The sequence below is a fragment of the Lactuca saligna genome, chromosome 2, assembly GCF_052625555.1.
Source record: "Lactuca saligna cultivar CGN05327 chromosome 2, ASM5262555v1, whole genome shotgun sequence".
NCBI lineage: Eukaryota > Viridiplantae > Streptophyta > Magnoliopsida > Asterales > Asteraceae > Lactuca > Lactuca saligna.
In genome coordinates, this window is record NC_136418.1 from 181,770,718 (window position 1) to 181,784,334 (window position 13,617).

Genomic DNA, 13,617 nt, shown 5'->3' on the forward strand with positions numbered 1-13,617 from the left:
TAGGGTTTAGAAAACCGTAACATTGGATTTATGGGCTTGGACTTATCAGGACCCACATTTGGGCTATTGAAATGGAATTGTGTATTAAGCCCAATCACACCATATGATTTATTTAGAAGAGTGATGGACTTAATGGATTAACTCCTTAATGGGTTAAGTGAGAAACACTTAACCCTAATCGTCATTTTATGTGAAACCCTAGTTTCACTTGGGTTTATTGTTAGGCCTTTCTATTGGGCCTTGATGGTTGGGTTATTAATAGGTCATCCAAGATCAAACAAATGGACTAGTATAATTAATAGGCTTTGTGGTAAGGCCCATATGAAGGTTTGGGCCCAATTTTCCAAATTGGGCCATAGATGGGTCATAGTTTGGGCCTTAATGATTATATGATATTGGGTCATTAGAATGCCAAATGTTTGGACTGGACTAAATGGCTGGGCCTTAGAGTGAGACCATGTAAAGGTTTGGGCCCACTTTGGAAAATTGGGCCATGTGTTGGGCTTTGTCCCATAATTTACTGTTGGGCCTTTAGATTGGGCCTTGGTCTTTGATCAAGCTAAGATTGGGGTAGAGCAGTCTTTTACCCCAAACATGGACTTGTGGTGATGTATTGGAACCCAATTATAATTTTGGTGATGTTTGATATTGACAGATCGAGAATTTGTTATCCAACAGCTGGGATTGTATCTACGGGACTTCAACAGTGTGAGGTGAGTTACCTTCCAATAGAAATGGGTCTACGGCCACAATGCCGACCCACTTGTAGGAGTTGTTTGTTAGAAGATTGTCTTTGTGATAATTATCTGGTTTTCCATTATCTGTTATGTTTGTGTGCTAGGATGCTTTGTGATACATGTTAGCAGTAGTAAGGGTGAAATAGTCCCCGGATACCGGTTGAAAGACACCGAAGGGGTCGTCAGAACCCATGTATGCCTAGCAATATATTTATGATATGTTATATATGATAATGGTAGTAAGAGGGGAATAGTCCCCAAGTTCGGTCATTAGGACCAAATGGTAGGTCGGGCACACCATATATGCCTGACAGTATGCTTATGCTATGATATTATGTGGTAGTAGTAAGGGTGAAATAGTCCCCGTAGCCGGTTGAGATAAACCAGAGGGTAGGTCGGCACCCTAGAATGGCTTGACACAAGTTGGTCACCACCCCAGAATTGCTTGACATGGGTAGGTCGGGCACCCCAGAATCACCTGACAGGGTAGGTCAGCACCCAAAAAATGTTTGACATGGGTAGGTTGGGCACCCCCCCGACAGTATATATGTTGTGTGGTATATGGTATGATGGGGGAACTCACTAATCTTTGTGCTTACGGTTTTCAGTTTTGGTTTCAAATACTTCGTTTTTAAAGGAAAGGAATCGACTCGATCACAACGCATCACACTAAGTTTTCTGCACATGAGATCTTTAAGATTACACTCTGATATTATTTTTATGATTACATGTTTGTCTATTGATACATGGGCTTTGACATGAGATGTTATTATGGATGCTTTTATACTTATGATTTTATAATAACTTATTTAAAAATAAAATTTTGGCCTTGAATTTTGGGATGTTACAGTATTTATACAACTCATACCAAATTCACCCCATAACATCAATCCTCAAAATAAATCAGTTACTTGTTTATTTGCATAATCGATCCAACACAGATCATAAAACCACTCACAAGAACTTCAGTACCATGACGAATTCAAGGTATTACAAAGGTGTATTCAATCACTTTGATATTTATGGAAACGGTATGATCTCTCCATCAGAGCTACAACGATGTGTCAGATTGATATATGATGAAGAGATTTTACTCGAAGAGGTTGAAGTTGTTGTCGAATTGCCAAATAGAAACCACGAAAATTTGGGGTTTGAAGATGAGAAGCTTGAGGACTTGAGGACAACCTTTAGTATGTATGAAATGGATGGAACCGATTGCATTACTCCCAAGAGCTTAAACCTGATGTTGAATTGACTTGATAAGTCGAGAAGTGTAGATGATTGTGTTCATATGCTTAATCGATTTGATCTCAATGAAGTTGGAGTTCTTGTTTGTAACTGTTCTTAAGGCCAATTGTTTGTAACTCTTCTTAAGGCCATGGACATTTTTTTGAAATTAAACTTTAAGAAAGGTCCACCACTTAATCAAAAATTATATTTTATTTCATGATTGTTAAAAAAACTCTCACATGTGTGTGCTTGTGGTTGTCTACGTATGTTGCTTAAATAGCATCCTACTTCACATTCAACTGAAATTACCACATTACCTGTTTAAGTATGTGTTGATGTTTGTACCAAATTTAGAGAATTAACATTCTTTTCCTTCATCAATGACCTTTCATTTTATCTTCACCCAAAATCCTTTAGTTAATATCCATTTTACAAAATTACCCTTATGTTCTTCTCACTACGTCAACTTCCCCCAAAAATTAAAATAGGTTGTTAAAAATGGTACTTTCAGTTAAGGGCTTTTATGTGGGATAATGTGGATGGGTGTATGTTTCTTGAAGAACCTTATGTTCACTTGATTAATTGATTTTAAACTCAAATGTCATTTTAGTTCCATTATTACTTTCGTTGTTTAATATAACAACGCTTCAAAATTCCAAATTAATAAGAAAATAGAGTCTTGTATTTGGAGTCTGTGTGTATAATAGATACTTTAACATTATAACAAGTTGGCATATTATGTAAATAAAAACAGTAAAATTTGTGATGATTTATATCGGTATTGACTTTACATTACTGATAGTTTGACATAATTAGATCAAACTTGAAATCATAATTTTTTTAATGTTGAAGATTATATATGTAATAATTGCATTAGTGGTTGAACACATCTAAAAAAGTCACAAAACAAGCTTACTATGCTTGAGATAAAGTTCAAACAGGAAGAAGACACCCAATTTTAAGTTGAATCTCACCTTTAATTTTTGGCTTTACGTCTCTTTCTTCAGTCGATATATGGAATGGCCGATTGCATCATCTATAAACCGTGTGATCGACAAAGATGAAACCCATATTTCTTCACTATAAAGTTTGAAATTTGATGTGTACTCGAGGGAGATGTTGTGGAAAAGGGACTTAACTGAATGTACTTGATGTGTAATCGATGGAGACCTCTGCTTTTGATATTTAATTGGAAGGTGTAGATGCAACTTTCTATGAAAAATGTAGACGAAGGAAGGTTGGTCGTTGTTACCGGAAAGTAGACCGACGACATGTTTTCACCGCCTAAATGGAAGGATGCTTCGAAATTTTTCTGTCAATACTCAATACCAAGAAGGGGGATTTGATAAATCAATAAATATATGATATATTTACACATATATGATATATTTACTTATATATTGGGTTTTATCGTGTTTACGCATGTATTATCAATATATTATCAGTTTATCATCATTATATTTAGACTTTAAATGTTTATTATTTTTATAGATATATTTGATAAATCTATAAAATGATAAATGAATAATTTTTAATGGTAAATTAGTCTTTTATAAGATTAGGGATCAAAATCTCAAATATATATATATATATATATATATATATATATATATATATATATATATATATATATATATATATATATATATATATATATATATAAAGACTATTCGACGTATAAAAAAGTATAAAAAGTATAAGGACTTACAAGTATAGAGACGATTCCACTTATAAATTTTTTAATAGTTACTTAAAACCAGAAGTCAAATAATGTAAGTTACCGTTTATATTATTATATATTTGAATAATTAACATTATTAATTTATTTTAATTTAGTATTTTAATCTGATTTAAAAAAAAACCATTTAGTTTTTGTATATCTTTTACATGATTGATTATAAAAATATTTACATACTTTCAACCGGCTCATATTTTCCAAACAAATTCGAAAGAAATTTCGTAACTTAAAAAAATATTTTGAAACATAAATTTAATATGTGAAATATTTATTGAACCGTAATTAAAATTGAAATGTTATTATTTCCCTCTCCCACTAATTATTTATGTATTTTTAAATTAATCATTAAATATAAATGTTAATTATGTTTAAATTTACATATTCTTTATTCTTTTTAATTAAAATTATTTCCTTTTATATATTTAGAAAACAACTTGGATTATACCGTTGTTAAACAACAATGAATCAACGATTATAATTTTAGATAAATAAACATTGTCTCAAGTATATTAATAAATAGTTTAATATATTTATTTGAACCAACGATTATAATTTTGCATAAATAAAAAAAACATAAATTTCTTAATTAATAATAATTTATTAAAAATAACTGAATGATAATTATGAGTTTTTCGTATAATTTTTTTTTAATTGTGGTTTCAACAACTATAACTTACACCCTGTTCCCTAGTTGCAGCAAAGAAAAGAAGAGAAGAGAAAAGAAAGTATGGAGAGAAAAGAAGAGAAGAAAAAGGAAAATAAATTTGCTTTTTATGTTCCCGAGTTGGAGAGAAATGGAAGAAAAGTTAAACATTTTGTTCTTTCTCTCAAAATCCTTCCAAATCGGAAGGAAAGTTAAAAGGGAAAGTGATCCCTCCATTTTCTTCCACTTCCCTCTTTTAATCAAACTCGGGAACACCAATTTCTCTTACTTTCCTTTCACTTCCACCAATTTCTTTTCTTTTCTCTCTTTAAATCGAACTCGGGAACCGAGTGTTAGTAAAATAAAATAAAATAAAATAAAACAAATATATGAAATTGTATTAACCTAAAAAGTAAAAACGTCCAAACAGGAAAAGAAGAAAAGAACGTGACTCATCGAGAAAAAAATAAAAAAGGAAAAAGAAACCCGGAGAAATAACCCAACCCATCTTCGAACCCTACCAACAACGGCAGGACTATTTCTTGTTGCACTGCGTTTTCACTACATACCTCGATTCACGGTTTATTGTTGCTGCTTGTTGGTCAAATTTGTCACCAAAATTCCAAATTAAGGTACGGAATTGTTTCTTGCTATGCATTATTTTTGATTCTTGCTGTTATGAAATCGATTTTTTGTTGGATTTCCCCTGTTCTTGCTGTACAAAATCCAGCAACGTATGTTCCCTTTGTTTATCTCGGCAACTGAGTTTGGAACCCAAAATTGGATCAGTTAGTAGCTTCTCATGGTGTTGTGTAGTTGCAGCATAGTTTGATCGTTATCATATTTTGCTGATTGAGTTCATTTGCCTGCTTTCCTTACCTCAAAGTTTCGATGTGGTACTTAATTACTTACGTGAGGGCTGAGACCCTCGACACATGCAATAGATAAGAACATCAGAACATGTCTTTGAAGTGGCCTGAATTCGTTTGACTCAAACTGCTTCCTCTTCCAGCTCGCTGTGCACTTTCTTTCAATTCTCCTGCATCTCCTAAAGTCTAAACTTGTATGTTTTTAATTAAACCTTTTTGTAGTTATCACCTTCACTCTTTTGCTTGTTTGCTTGTTGGTACCTGGTAGTTAAGACTCAAGTTGCTTGAGTTCCCATCCATTTTGTTTGTATTGGCTTTAAATTTTAATCTCGTTTCTATGAAGCTTATGTTGGTGATCTGCTCTAATATCTTGAAGCAAACTCTTTGATATGGATGCTGTATTTTATCTGACATAACTAACAGATACAATACAAAGAAAACTGAATATGTTGAAAAAAATATAAACTTGAAAGTGAAAAATGGGACTAGTATCTTATTCATATGCTTTGGCTGAACCTTGAATCTTTAAAGTGTACATATATCTAATCGGACAGATCTAATCTGTTAATTTGTGTAATTGTAGGTGTAATGTAATGTAATGTGTTCATTTAATCGATTTAATGTGCTGATTTTGTTGGTTTTACACACAGAGCTCCATAATCATCTGCAAGTGTGATTAAAGTGAAAAATGGCTGCAAAAGGTGGAAGGAAGAATCTGAAGAGGGCTGTTAATGATGAGACATTAAGTCTTCAACCAGGACAAAGCATAATGCAAGTTGTTTCTCTTCGAGGTTCCAATCTAATTGAGGTTATTCACCACATCTTCATCACTTGTTCTTTGTCAAATTAAATGCATGACTGATTGATTTATAAGTACACAGATAATTGATGCCAAAGGAGCCAAAGCTTTGGCGATTTTCCCAGCTAAATTTCAGAAAAGCATGTGGATAAAACGAGGTGTGACTTCATCTTTCCAACTTTAGCATTGTACTTTGAAAAATCTATCCAATTATAGCAGTGAAAATATAGTGCTATTTCTTGCATTTACCCCCCATAGAAATGGTCAATTTGGTGATGAATAAATGTTGCAGGTAGTTTTGTGGTGGTTGATGATAGTGGGAGAGAAGAGGCTGTTGAGTCTGGAAGAAAAGTAGCTTGTGTTGTTCTTCAAGTCCTTTTTCATGAACAAGTTAGAGTGTTACAAAAGTCTCCAGAATGGTTAGTTTGTTTATTATTAACTTATGACTTATGATGAGAATTAATTATCAATAAAAATTCTTCATTTTATTATTGCAGGCCAGATATATTTAAAACAGCCATAGTAGACACCTCTAATGGAAAGTCTGAGAAAAGAACACAGGAAAATGAGGAGTTGGAGTCTAGTGAAGATGATGGGATGCCACCATTGGAAGCCAACACAAACAGAAGACCTGCAGAATTGCGCTCAGATACAGAGTCTGATTCTGAGATAGAAGATTTTTAAGCTGTGTAATTATTATGCTACTATCATGATTCTTGTTTTCTTCTTTATTGATTATTACAGTTTTGATCTCTTTTCTTAACTACCAAAATAGAATGATTTTGAGGAACGCTTCTCTTTGCATGCTGTTTTCTTCATTTTGCAGCATGGTGCAAGGTTATGGGAGGGTCACCAAAGTCAAACATAGCATTTTTAGAGTTTTAACACTACAAATTCTTCTATTTATAATCGACATTTTGCATAATCTAAAGCATAGTTCAACTTACGGAATAGATTAAAGGTGGAAGCATTTTCAATTTTATGGTTAATTTCAATTTAATTGAGAAAAAAGATGACAAGCATCCTAAAAAATCTACATGTCGTCACTTCAATACCTGGAATATGCACAAAAAAAAAAAAAATCCTACTATTTGGATTCTGTTAACAAATTGTTAACAGTTTATGGGTTGCTACAAAAAGTAAAAGTTGGTTTAATCTTGAATGATCAAATATTACATTTCAGTTAAGGAAATAATATCATATTGTTCAGAATTTTGCAACATGGAATTGCACGAGCATCTTTGATCGATGTCGTGTTGTTAAGTTTGATTTATGTTCTTACCAAACACACATTCATCAAATTTGAGCATCTGAATCAAATTCAAATATCTGATTAGATCATAGACATCTGATTATCTGAACCATTTAGCTAAAAAATGAATGGATAAGAGACATTTGAACCATTTATGTAGCTAGGACTCGAACCGGTTTATTAGAGAAATAAAAAATGTTAGTTTCAAGTTTTACATCTAAGCCAGTAGGATTATGCCACGCGGTCAAATGGTTTTCGCAAGCTGCTTACCAAAATATTTGCCCCATTTTCCATTTCGAGACATGGATGGACGATGGATCATATTAAGGTGAGGTGACGTAGCAATCACTTTGCAAGGGAGAGGTTATTGGCTATTGGAATTCACACAATCGGCTACTGGAAATTGAGAACCAAATCGAGGGCTAGAGAATCCATGGCGTCTGTTTCTGTATTCAGAGGCTTTCTCCATGGCCGTACCGTTCCTCTTTTCCCGCACCAGTCCCAGGTTTTAAGCGTATAATAAGTTGATTATATTTGCAACTGTGTGATTAAATAGTTGAGTTGTATGGTGTAGTTTGGGGTAGCTTAACTCTAATTAGAATTTCTTTCCACTAACTTTCAAACCGATTGCATTACGTGCGCAATTTGGGGTAACTGAGCTCTAGTTTTCCCTCGGTTGAGTTTATAACTTCATTAGAAGTTGTTTGCACGATTTTTCACATCGATTTGTGCTCAATTCCTAATTTCAATCTTTAGACGGATTGAATTTCCCTCAATCATATTACACACTCTTACTAATTGATTGCTCAGCTATACATACTCTCAACATAATAAAGACTATTCGCTTAACTGAGAGTAAAACATGCCCTTTTCACCAATAGGATCGTACTGATTTAATTGTCAGGTTTTGTTTGTGACAGCCTATGCCTTTTTAAATGCATTTGTGAGCAAAGATATATGACTAACAAGTTTTAAAGATGTTAAGATGTGGTTCACAAAGTTATGTATTTGTTTCTTTTAACTATGTCATAGGTATTTACTACTGAGAAGAAAATTAATATGTTTAGGTTGATCTTATGAGAAAGAATAAAATGACATTGTGTGTGTGTGTATGCATGCAACACTTCTCTAGTTTGTAGATTAATAATATATTTGCCTTTCACTCCCAGTTACCTGTTACAAGCATACTGATTGGCTCAAAGAAGCTTGAGTATCGATCTAATGGGTTGAGACTCTATGCAAGATATTCAGATTCACAATCAGCACGAACACAAGATCTTTTTACTTCTCGACTTCAAGGTACTTAAGTTTTGGTTCTTCATATATCTTACACAAATACACTTCTAGCTTCTTAATCAGTGCTAGCAACTTCCATCATTTTATATGATGCTATACTGAAATAATCAGCAAGTAAAAGTAAAAAATTAACCTTTTTCCCCTTTCAGAAAGTATGGAGAAGTTGCCAAAACTTGTGGAGGATATTGTCCAGACATCTATCAATACAGGTCCTCGTGGAGCTGTAAGACTAGCCCAAGGTATTCAAGCAGTCATAGGTGTTGGCAGCGAGTGGGTAGCAGAATTATCACAGGTATATACACTTTTTTTCAACTTGTAATTTTCACTGTAAATCATATATAATATAACTGTTCTATATCTGTAAAGTGTAAACCCTGTTCTCTAATGACATGATGGAATGATTTAATTGCAGTCAAGAAATTCACCTAGTGGAATACCATCACAACTTCAACTTGGATTGCTATCACCTCTTTACCTTCGCAAATTGTTTGAACGCTTAGGGGCTACCTATATCAAATTAGGTCAGGTATGTGTGTTTTTGTTAATTCTCATGTATATAAAGACAGATGACTCATTGTTGATAAGCTTTTTTGGTGAATGAATCCTCATGTATATATTTTTGTACTTTGTAGTTCATAGCATCAGCTCCCACATTGTTTCCGGAAGAATACGTGCAAGAATTCCAGTATTGTTTTGATAGAGCTCCAGTTGTTCCTTTTGAAGAGATTAAGAGCATTCTACGTGAAGAACTAGCAGGGCCTATAGACAGTATCTATGACTACATTGATCCCACACCACTTGCCTCAGCCTCAATAGCACAGGTTTGATGATATCATTTTCTGTGAAAATAAAACCTGCAATATTCTTTATGTTACATTTTGAAAAGAAAAAAAAGGAACAATCTTTTAGGTACATGCAGCAAGGCTTAAAGGGTCACAAGCAGATGTAGTAATAAAAGTGTTGAAACCCGGAATTGAAGATGTATTAGTTGCAGACCTCAACTTCATTTATGTTGTTGCTCGCATTGTAGAGTTCTTGAATCCTGATTTCAGCCGTGCATCACTGGTATATGATTTGTAAAATCTACAAATTATTTTATAGGATTTATTTATTTATTGTAATGTATGCATTTTGTAAAGTAGGTTGCTATTGTGAATGACATAAGAGCATCGATGCTTGAAGAAGTTGACTTCAAGAAAGAGGCAGCAAATATAGAGTCCTTCAGAAGCTACCTAGAATCAATGGGGCTTACCAGGCAGGCTACAGCTCCTAGAGTGTATCCAGAATGCAGTACAAAACGAGTTCTAACAATGGAGAGACTTTATGGGGTCCCACTTACTGATTTGGACTCAATAAGTTCTCTTGTTTCAAGTCCTGAAACCAGTCTTATAACTGCCCTTAACGTATGGTCTGTCTGAGTTCAGTTGCCCTACTTTTAATGTCTTTTGAAAATGCAGATGATGGTATTTTTTACAATGATAAATTCTGTGCAGGTTTGGTAGTTTGTTGGGATGTGAAAGTTTCCATGCAGATGTTCATGCTGGTAACTTATGGTTATTACGTGATGGTCGTATTGGGTTTCTTGATTTTGGTAGGTACTCTTTGTTAAAAGACCAAATTACCCCCATATATATGTACTGATGATAGGCAAAATTTACGGGTGGGTGGGTTGCAGGAATCGTGGGACGAATATCACCAAAAACATGGGGTGCGATGGAAGTGTTTTTGGGTTCAATTGCAACTGAAGAATATGAATCGATGGCATCTGCGTTGATTGAAATGGGTGCTACAAACACGGATGTGGACTCTAGGGCATTTGCTAGAGATTTGGAGAAGATATTTTCTTCCATACAGGTACGTTTTTAACCATAGTTAAATCATATTAAACTAGCTTTTGACAATTAAATGAAATTAAGGGACGACTATTTTAAATTCAGGATTTGGATACAGAAATTGTAGTTGCAACAGCAACCCGAACAAACACAAATGCAACTGCTATATCGGCCAATTTAGTTGTTGATGAGAGGCAGATGAATGCACTGTTTCTTGATGTGGTAAGCATAAATAAATAACTTTTTGTTTGTGGGTTATATAGATAATACATATATATTTAGTTATTGATGTGAATTGTGAATATATATAGGTACGGGTTAGTGAGTCATACGGGTTGAGATTCCCTCGGGAGTTTGCACTTTTAATGAAACAGCTTCTGTATTTTGATCGCTACACTCGGTTGCTAGCTCCCAACATGAACATGCTTCAGGATCAAAGAATCTCAATTGCCTCAAATCAAAGAACAACCAATCCCAACATCTACTAAATGTTTACTTGTTCCTTCTATATTTGTATATATAGCAATAGTACTCAATTACATACATACATATACATTGAGCAGCATTAAGTAATAAAATATAAATGTAACCTTACCTTGGGTAAATCTAGATCCCAAACTGATATAGCAAACCTCAGTTGTGAATTAACTTATAAATTCTTGTGATTTTTTTAGTAAATACCCAATACATTTTGGCTCGTGACCGAAGATCCCATGCACAAAGACCAAGGGACTCTTTGCATGGCTAGCCTAAAACCATCATTGTCCGACTTTAAACCCTAAGGCCACATTTGTCACGTTGACAGGAAATGACTTAGCATGTATCGTGATTCGCGTTCGTTGGATTGAGATTGTCATTGATGTTAATGGGTACAAAAGTTATAAATTTTTTTTGTCATGTCCAAAAAGGTGGAAGAAGGTGAGATGTAATTGCGCTCCCCATCATCGAAATATCATTAGAAAGTTTGTGTAACCCATATAATCTAGTTATGTTCCATGTAACAAACATAAAGGCAATCAAATTCTTTCTCATTTAACAAACACAAATTGGTGTATATACAAAAAGTGAAAAAGGCAAACCAACAGTTCTCCAATGTTCATTTGCATTTAGGTGTATAAAAAGCCTCCCTAGATAGAAAATTATATACTAGAAAACTGAGCCGGTTTAAGTTCATTATGTACCGGTTTGATTAAGGTTCTTAATCGTTTATTTGGTATGACGGAATGAAATCACCAAAGAATGGAATGAACAAGTAATAGAATGAAGGTCATGGAATGAATAATTACATTTTGTTGTCATGTTTAGTTGATTTGAAAGAATGAAGTGAGTTTACACATTTAGTCAATGAAGTATTTTTTTGGAACTATACTACAACATAGTTTGGTGAATTTACACATTTAGTCAATGAAATATTTTTTTTGCTCAATTGGTTCTTACGTTAGACAATACAGACTAATTAAGGGTTTAGGGGAAATTGTATCCGGTTTATAGGTGACATGCTTTTGGCACTGTAGCACAACAAAGTTTGACGAATTTACACATTTAATCACTCAAGTAACCGACTGTTTCTGTATTAGGTCATATATTTGTGTAATTGATAGGTAATATTCAACTTTAATGATCTATCACACATAAAAAAATGTTGAGGGATTAAATGTATAAAATGATCCAACTTTGTTATACTATAGTGTCAAAAACCCTAAATATAAAACTATATAAAATAAAAATGATAAATAAAGAAAAATAATAATATTTTATAATAATAAACTTTAACTAAATAAAAATATACTGCTAAATAAACTAATATACAAGCATGATTCATTGTGGTCAAAATATATGTTATAAGTTTTTTAAAAAAAGAACAAAATATTTATGATCTAATAAAATTACAAAATAAAAAGAACTAATACCATAAAATCTTAAAATATAATTATAATAAAAAATATTTATTTATTAAAAATAAAAAGCTATTTAGCTATTTTTTTTAAAACGATTAATATTGTTAAAGATTGTGTGAATAAAAGTCTGTTATGACTATAATACATATAATTTCATTCCTTGAAGTGAAAATAAATAAATAAATAAATAAAATTAAAAAAGAAAAAATCCTTATGAAATGAAAAAACTCACATCAATTCATGAGTAGGATTTAGGAATCATATTTCTAAGACTACATGAGGAAAGTTCAATCCATTAATAGTAACAAGATGATTCGTCCTAACCCACCATGAGCCCAATACATGGGCTCATTTTAGTTTAAAAAATATATATTTATAGAATGTTTTGGGTATGCAAAATGAACAACCAAGTTTTATTTTGGTTTTAAGAATTACTAAATTTTAACGAAAACTCCTTTTTAATAAAATATTGACCCAATAACTAAAATCAAAAGCTGTCTTTTAGAAAATATATAGATCATGAACCGAATGGCCAACTTTTGTTTTAGATTTTTAGGTTTAACGGTTCAGGCTGAGTTTTGTGCATATGGTTTACTCTACTAGATCCCTCCTTTTATTACACCACATGGTATATTCATCACTTACCATTCATATTTTGTTTGCCATGTAATTTCATTTACATATTACTCACCAAAAATCAAGAAATTATCATTTCTCATTATCATTTATTTTTATTTTTTATTTTTTAAAAAAATATTATATATATATATATATATATATATATATATATATTAAAAAAACTAAAAAAAAAGAAGCTTATAAGTTGTTGTCCAATTAGGAAATGAGAGAGAACACAGGAAGAATACCCCTCACCCCTAAACCGTATCCAGGACAGCACCCAAGGTGTGATGTTCCTGGATACGGTTTCTATTTCTATTCACTCTTTCCGCACCCATTCTTTTTGGTTTTAGATGTGATATTGTGGCAAAACTAACTTGGACTTTTTTGGCACGGAGCGTTTGAGAGCTTATAAGCTCTAGCTTCTAGCGTTTTGCAAACGTTTCATTCTGAACAAAAAAACTTTGTTTGATAATACAAGCTTCTAGCGTTTGGTCTATACAAAACATTTCAAATCCAAATGCTACTTCACATAACGTTTAATAAAACGCTACAAGTTACCTGCTACCCGCTAGTTTTGTCGAACTCACCCATAATACACTAACTCAAAACAAATTAAACAAGTCTGTGTAAGAAAATTAAACCTGTTTAATTCGATAAGTTGAGAAGATACAGTACGAAAATTAAAACGGTCAAGTTACGATT

General features: G+C 32.8%; 3 protein-coding genes across 3 annotated transcripts; all 3 read left to right on the forward strand.

The window, feature by feature from the left end:
- Positions 1-1,710: 1,710 nt before the first annotated feature.
- LOC145030466 (putative calcium-binding protein CML23) lies at positions 1,711-1,992 on the forward strand. Its single transcript, XM_078978832.1, has one exon. It carries the CDS (start codon positions 1,711-1,713, stop codon positions 1,990-1,992), a length of 282 nt encoding a protein of 93 aa, XP_078834958.1.
- A 2,873-nt stretch (positions 1,993-4,865) lies between these two features.
- On the forward strand, positions 4,866-6,806 carry LOC145028419 (uncharacterized). The gene is made up of 5 exons (XM_078977103.1): positions 4,866-4,980; positions 5,868-6,025; positions 6,099-6,174; positions 6,309-6,435; positions 6,514-6,806. Exons 2-5 carry the CDS (start codon positions 5,906-5,908, stop codon positions 6,698-6,700), a joined length of 510 nt encoding a protein of 169 aa, XP_078833229.1. The 5' UTR covers positions 4,866-4,980; positions 5,868-5,905; the 3' UTR covers positions 6,701-6,806.
- Positions 6,807-7,530: 724 nt separating this feature from the next.
- Positions 7,531-11,061, forward strand: LOC145028420 (Protein kinase superfamily protein). The gene is made up of 11 exons (XM_078977105.1): positions 7,531-7,773; positions 8,438-8,567; positions 8,714-8,856; positions 8,977-9,090; positions 9,197-9,385; positions 9,474-9,629; positions 9,707-9,972; positions 10,058-10,155; positions 10,240-10,418; positions 10,502-10,618; positions 10,708-11,061. The coding sequence occupies exons 1-11, from the start codon at positions 7,702-7,704 to the stop codon at positions 10,882-10,884; spliced, it is 1,641 nt and encodes a 546-aa protein (XP_078833231.1). The 5' UTR covers positions 7,531-7,701; the 3' UTR covers positions 10,885-11,061.
- The last annotated feature ends 2,556 nt before the right edge of the window (positions 11,062-13,617 follow it).

Bases quoted from the DNA above. Each gene is read 5' to 3' on its own strand.
- LOC145030466 (XM_078978832.1), top strand. From the start codon at position 1,711: ATGACGAATTCAAGGTATTACAAAGGTGTATTCAATCACTTTGATATT.
- LOC145028419 (XM_078977103.1), top strand. From the start codon at position 5,906: ATGGCTGCAAAAGGTGGAAGGAAGAATCTGAAGAGGGCTGTTAATGAT. The intron at 6,026-6,098 runs GTTATTCACCAC...ATAAGTACACAG, and splicing joins GAGGTTCCAATCTAATTGAG to ATAATTGATGCCAAAGGAGC. The intron at 6,436-6,513 runs GTTAGTTTGTTT...TTATTATTGCAG, and splicing joins TTACAAAAGTCTCCAGAATG to GCCAGATATATTTAAAACAG.
- LOC145028420 (XM_078977105.1), top strand. From the start codon at position 7,702: ATGGCGTCTGTTTCTGTATTCAGAGGCTTTCTCCATGGCCGTACCGTT. The intron at 9,386-9,473 runs GTTTGATGATAT...ACAATCTTTTAG, and splicing joins CCTCAGCCTCAATAGCACAG to GTACATGCAGCAAGGCTTAA. The intron at 10,156-10,239 runs GTAGGTACTCTT...GGTGGGTTGCAG, and splicing joins TATTGGGTTTCTTGATTTTG to GAATCGTGGGACGAATATCA.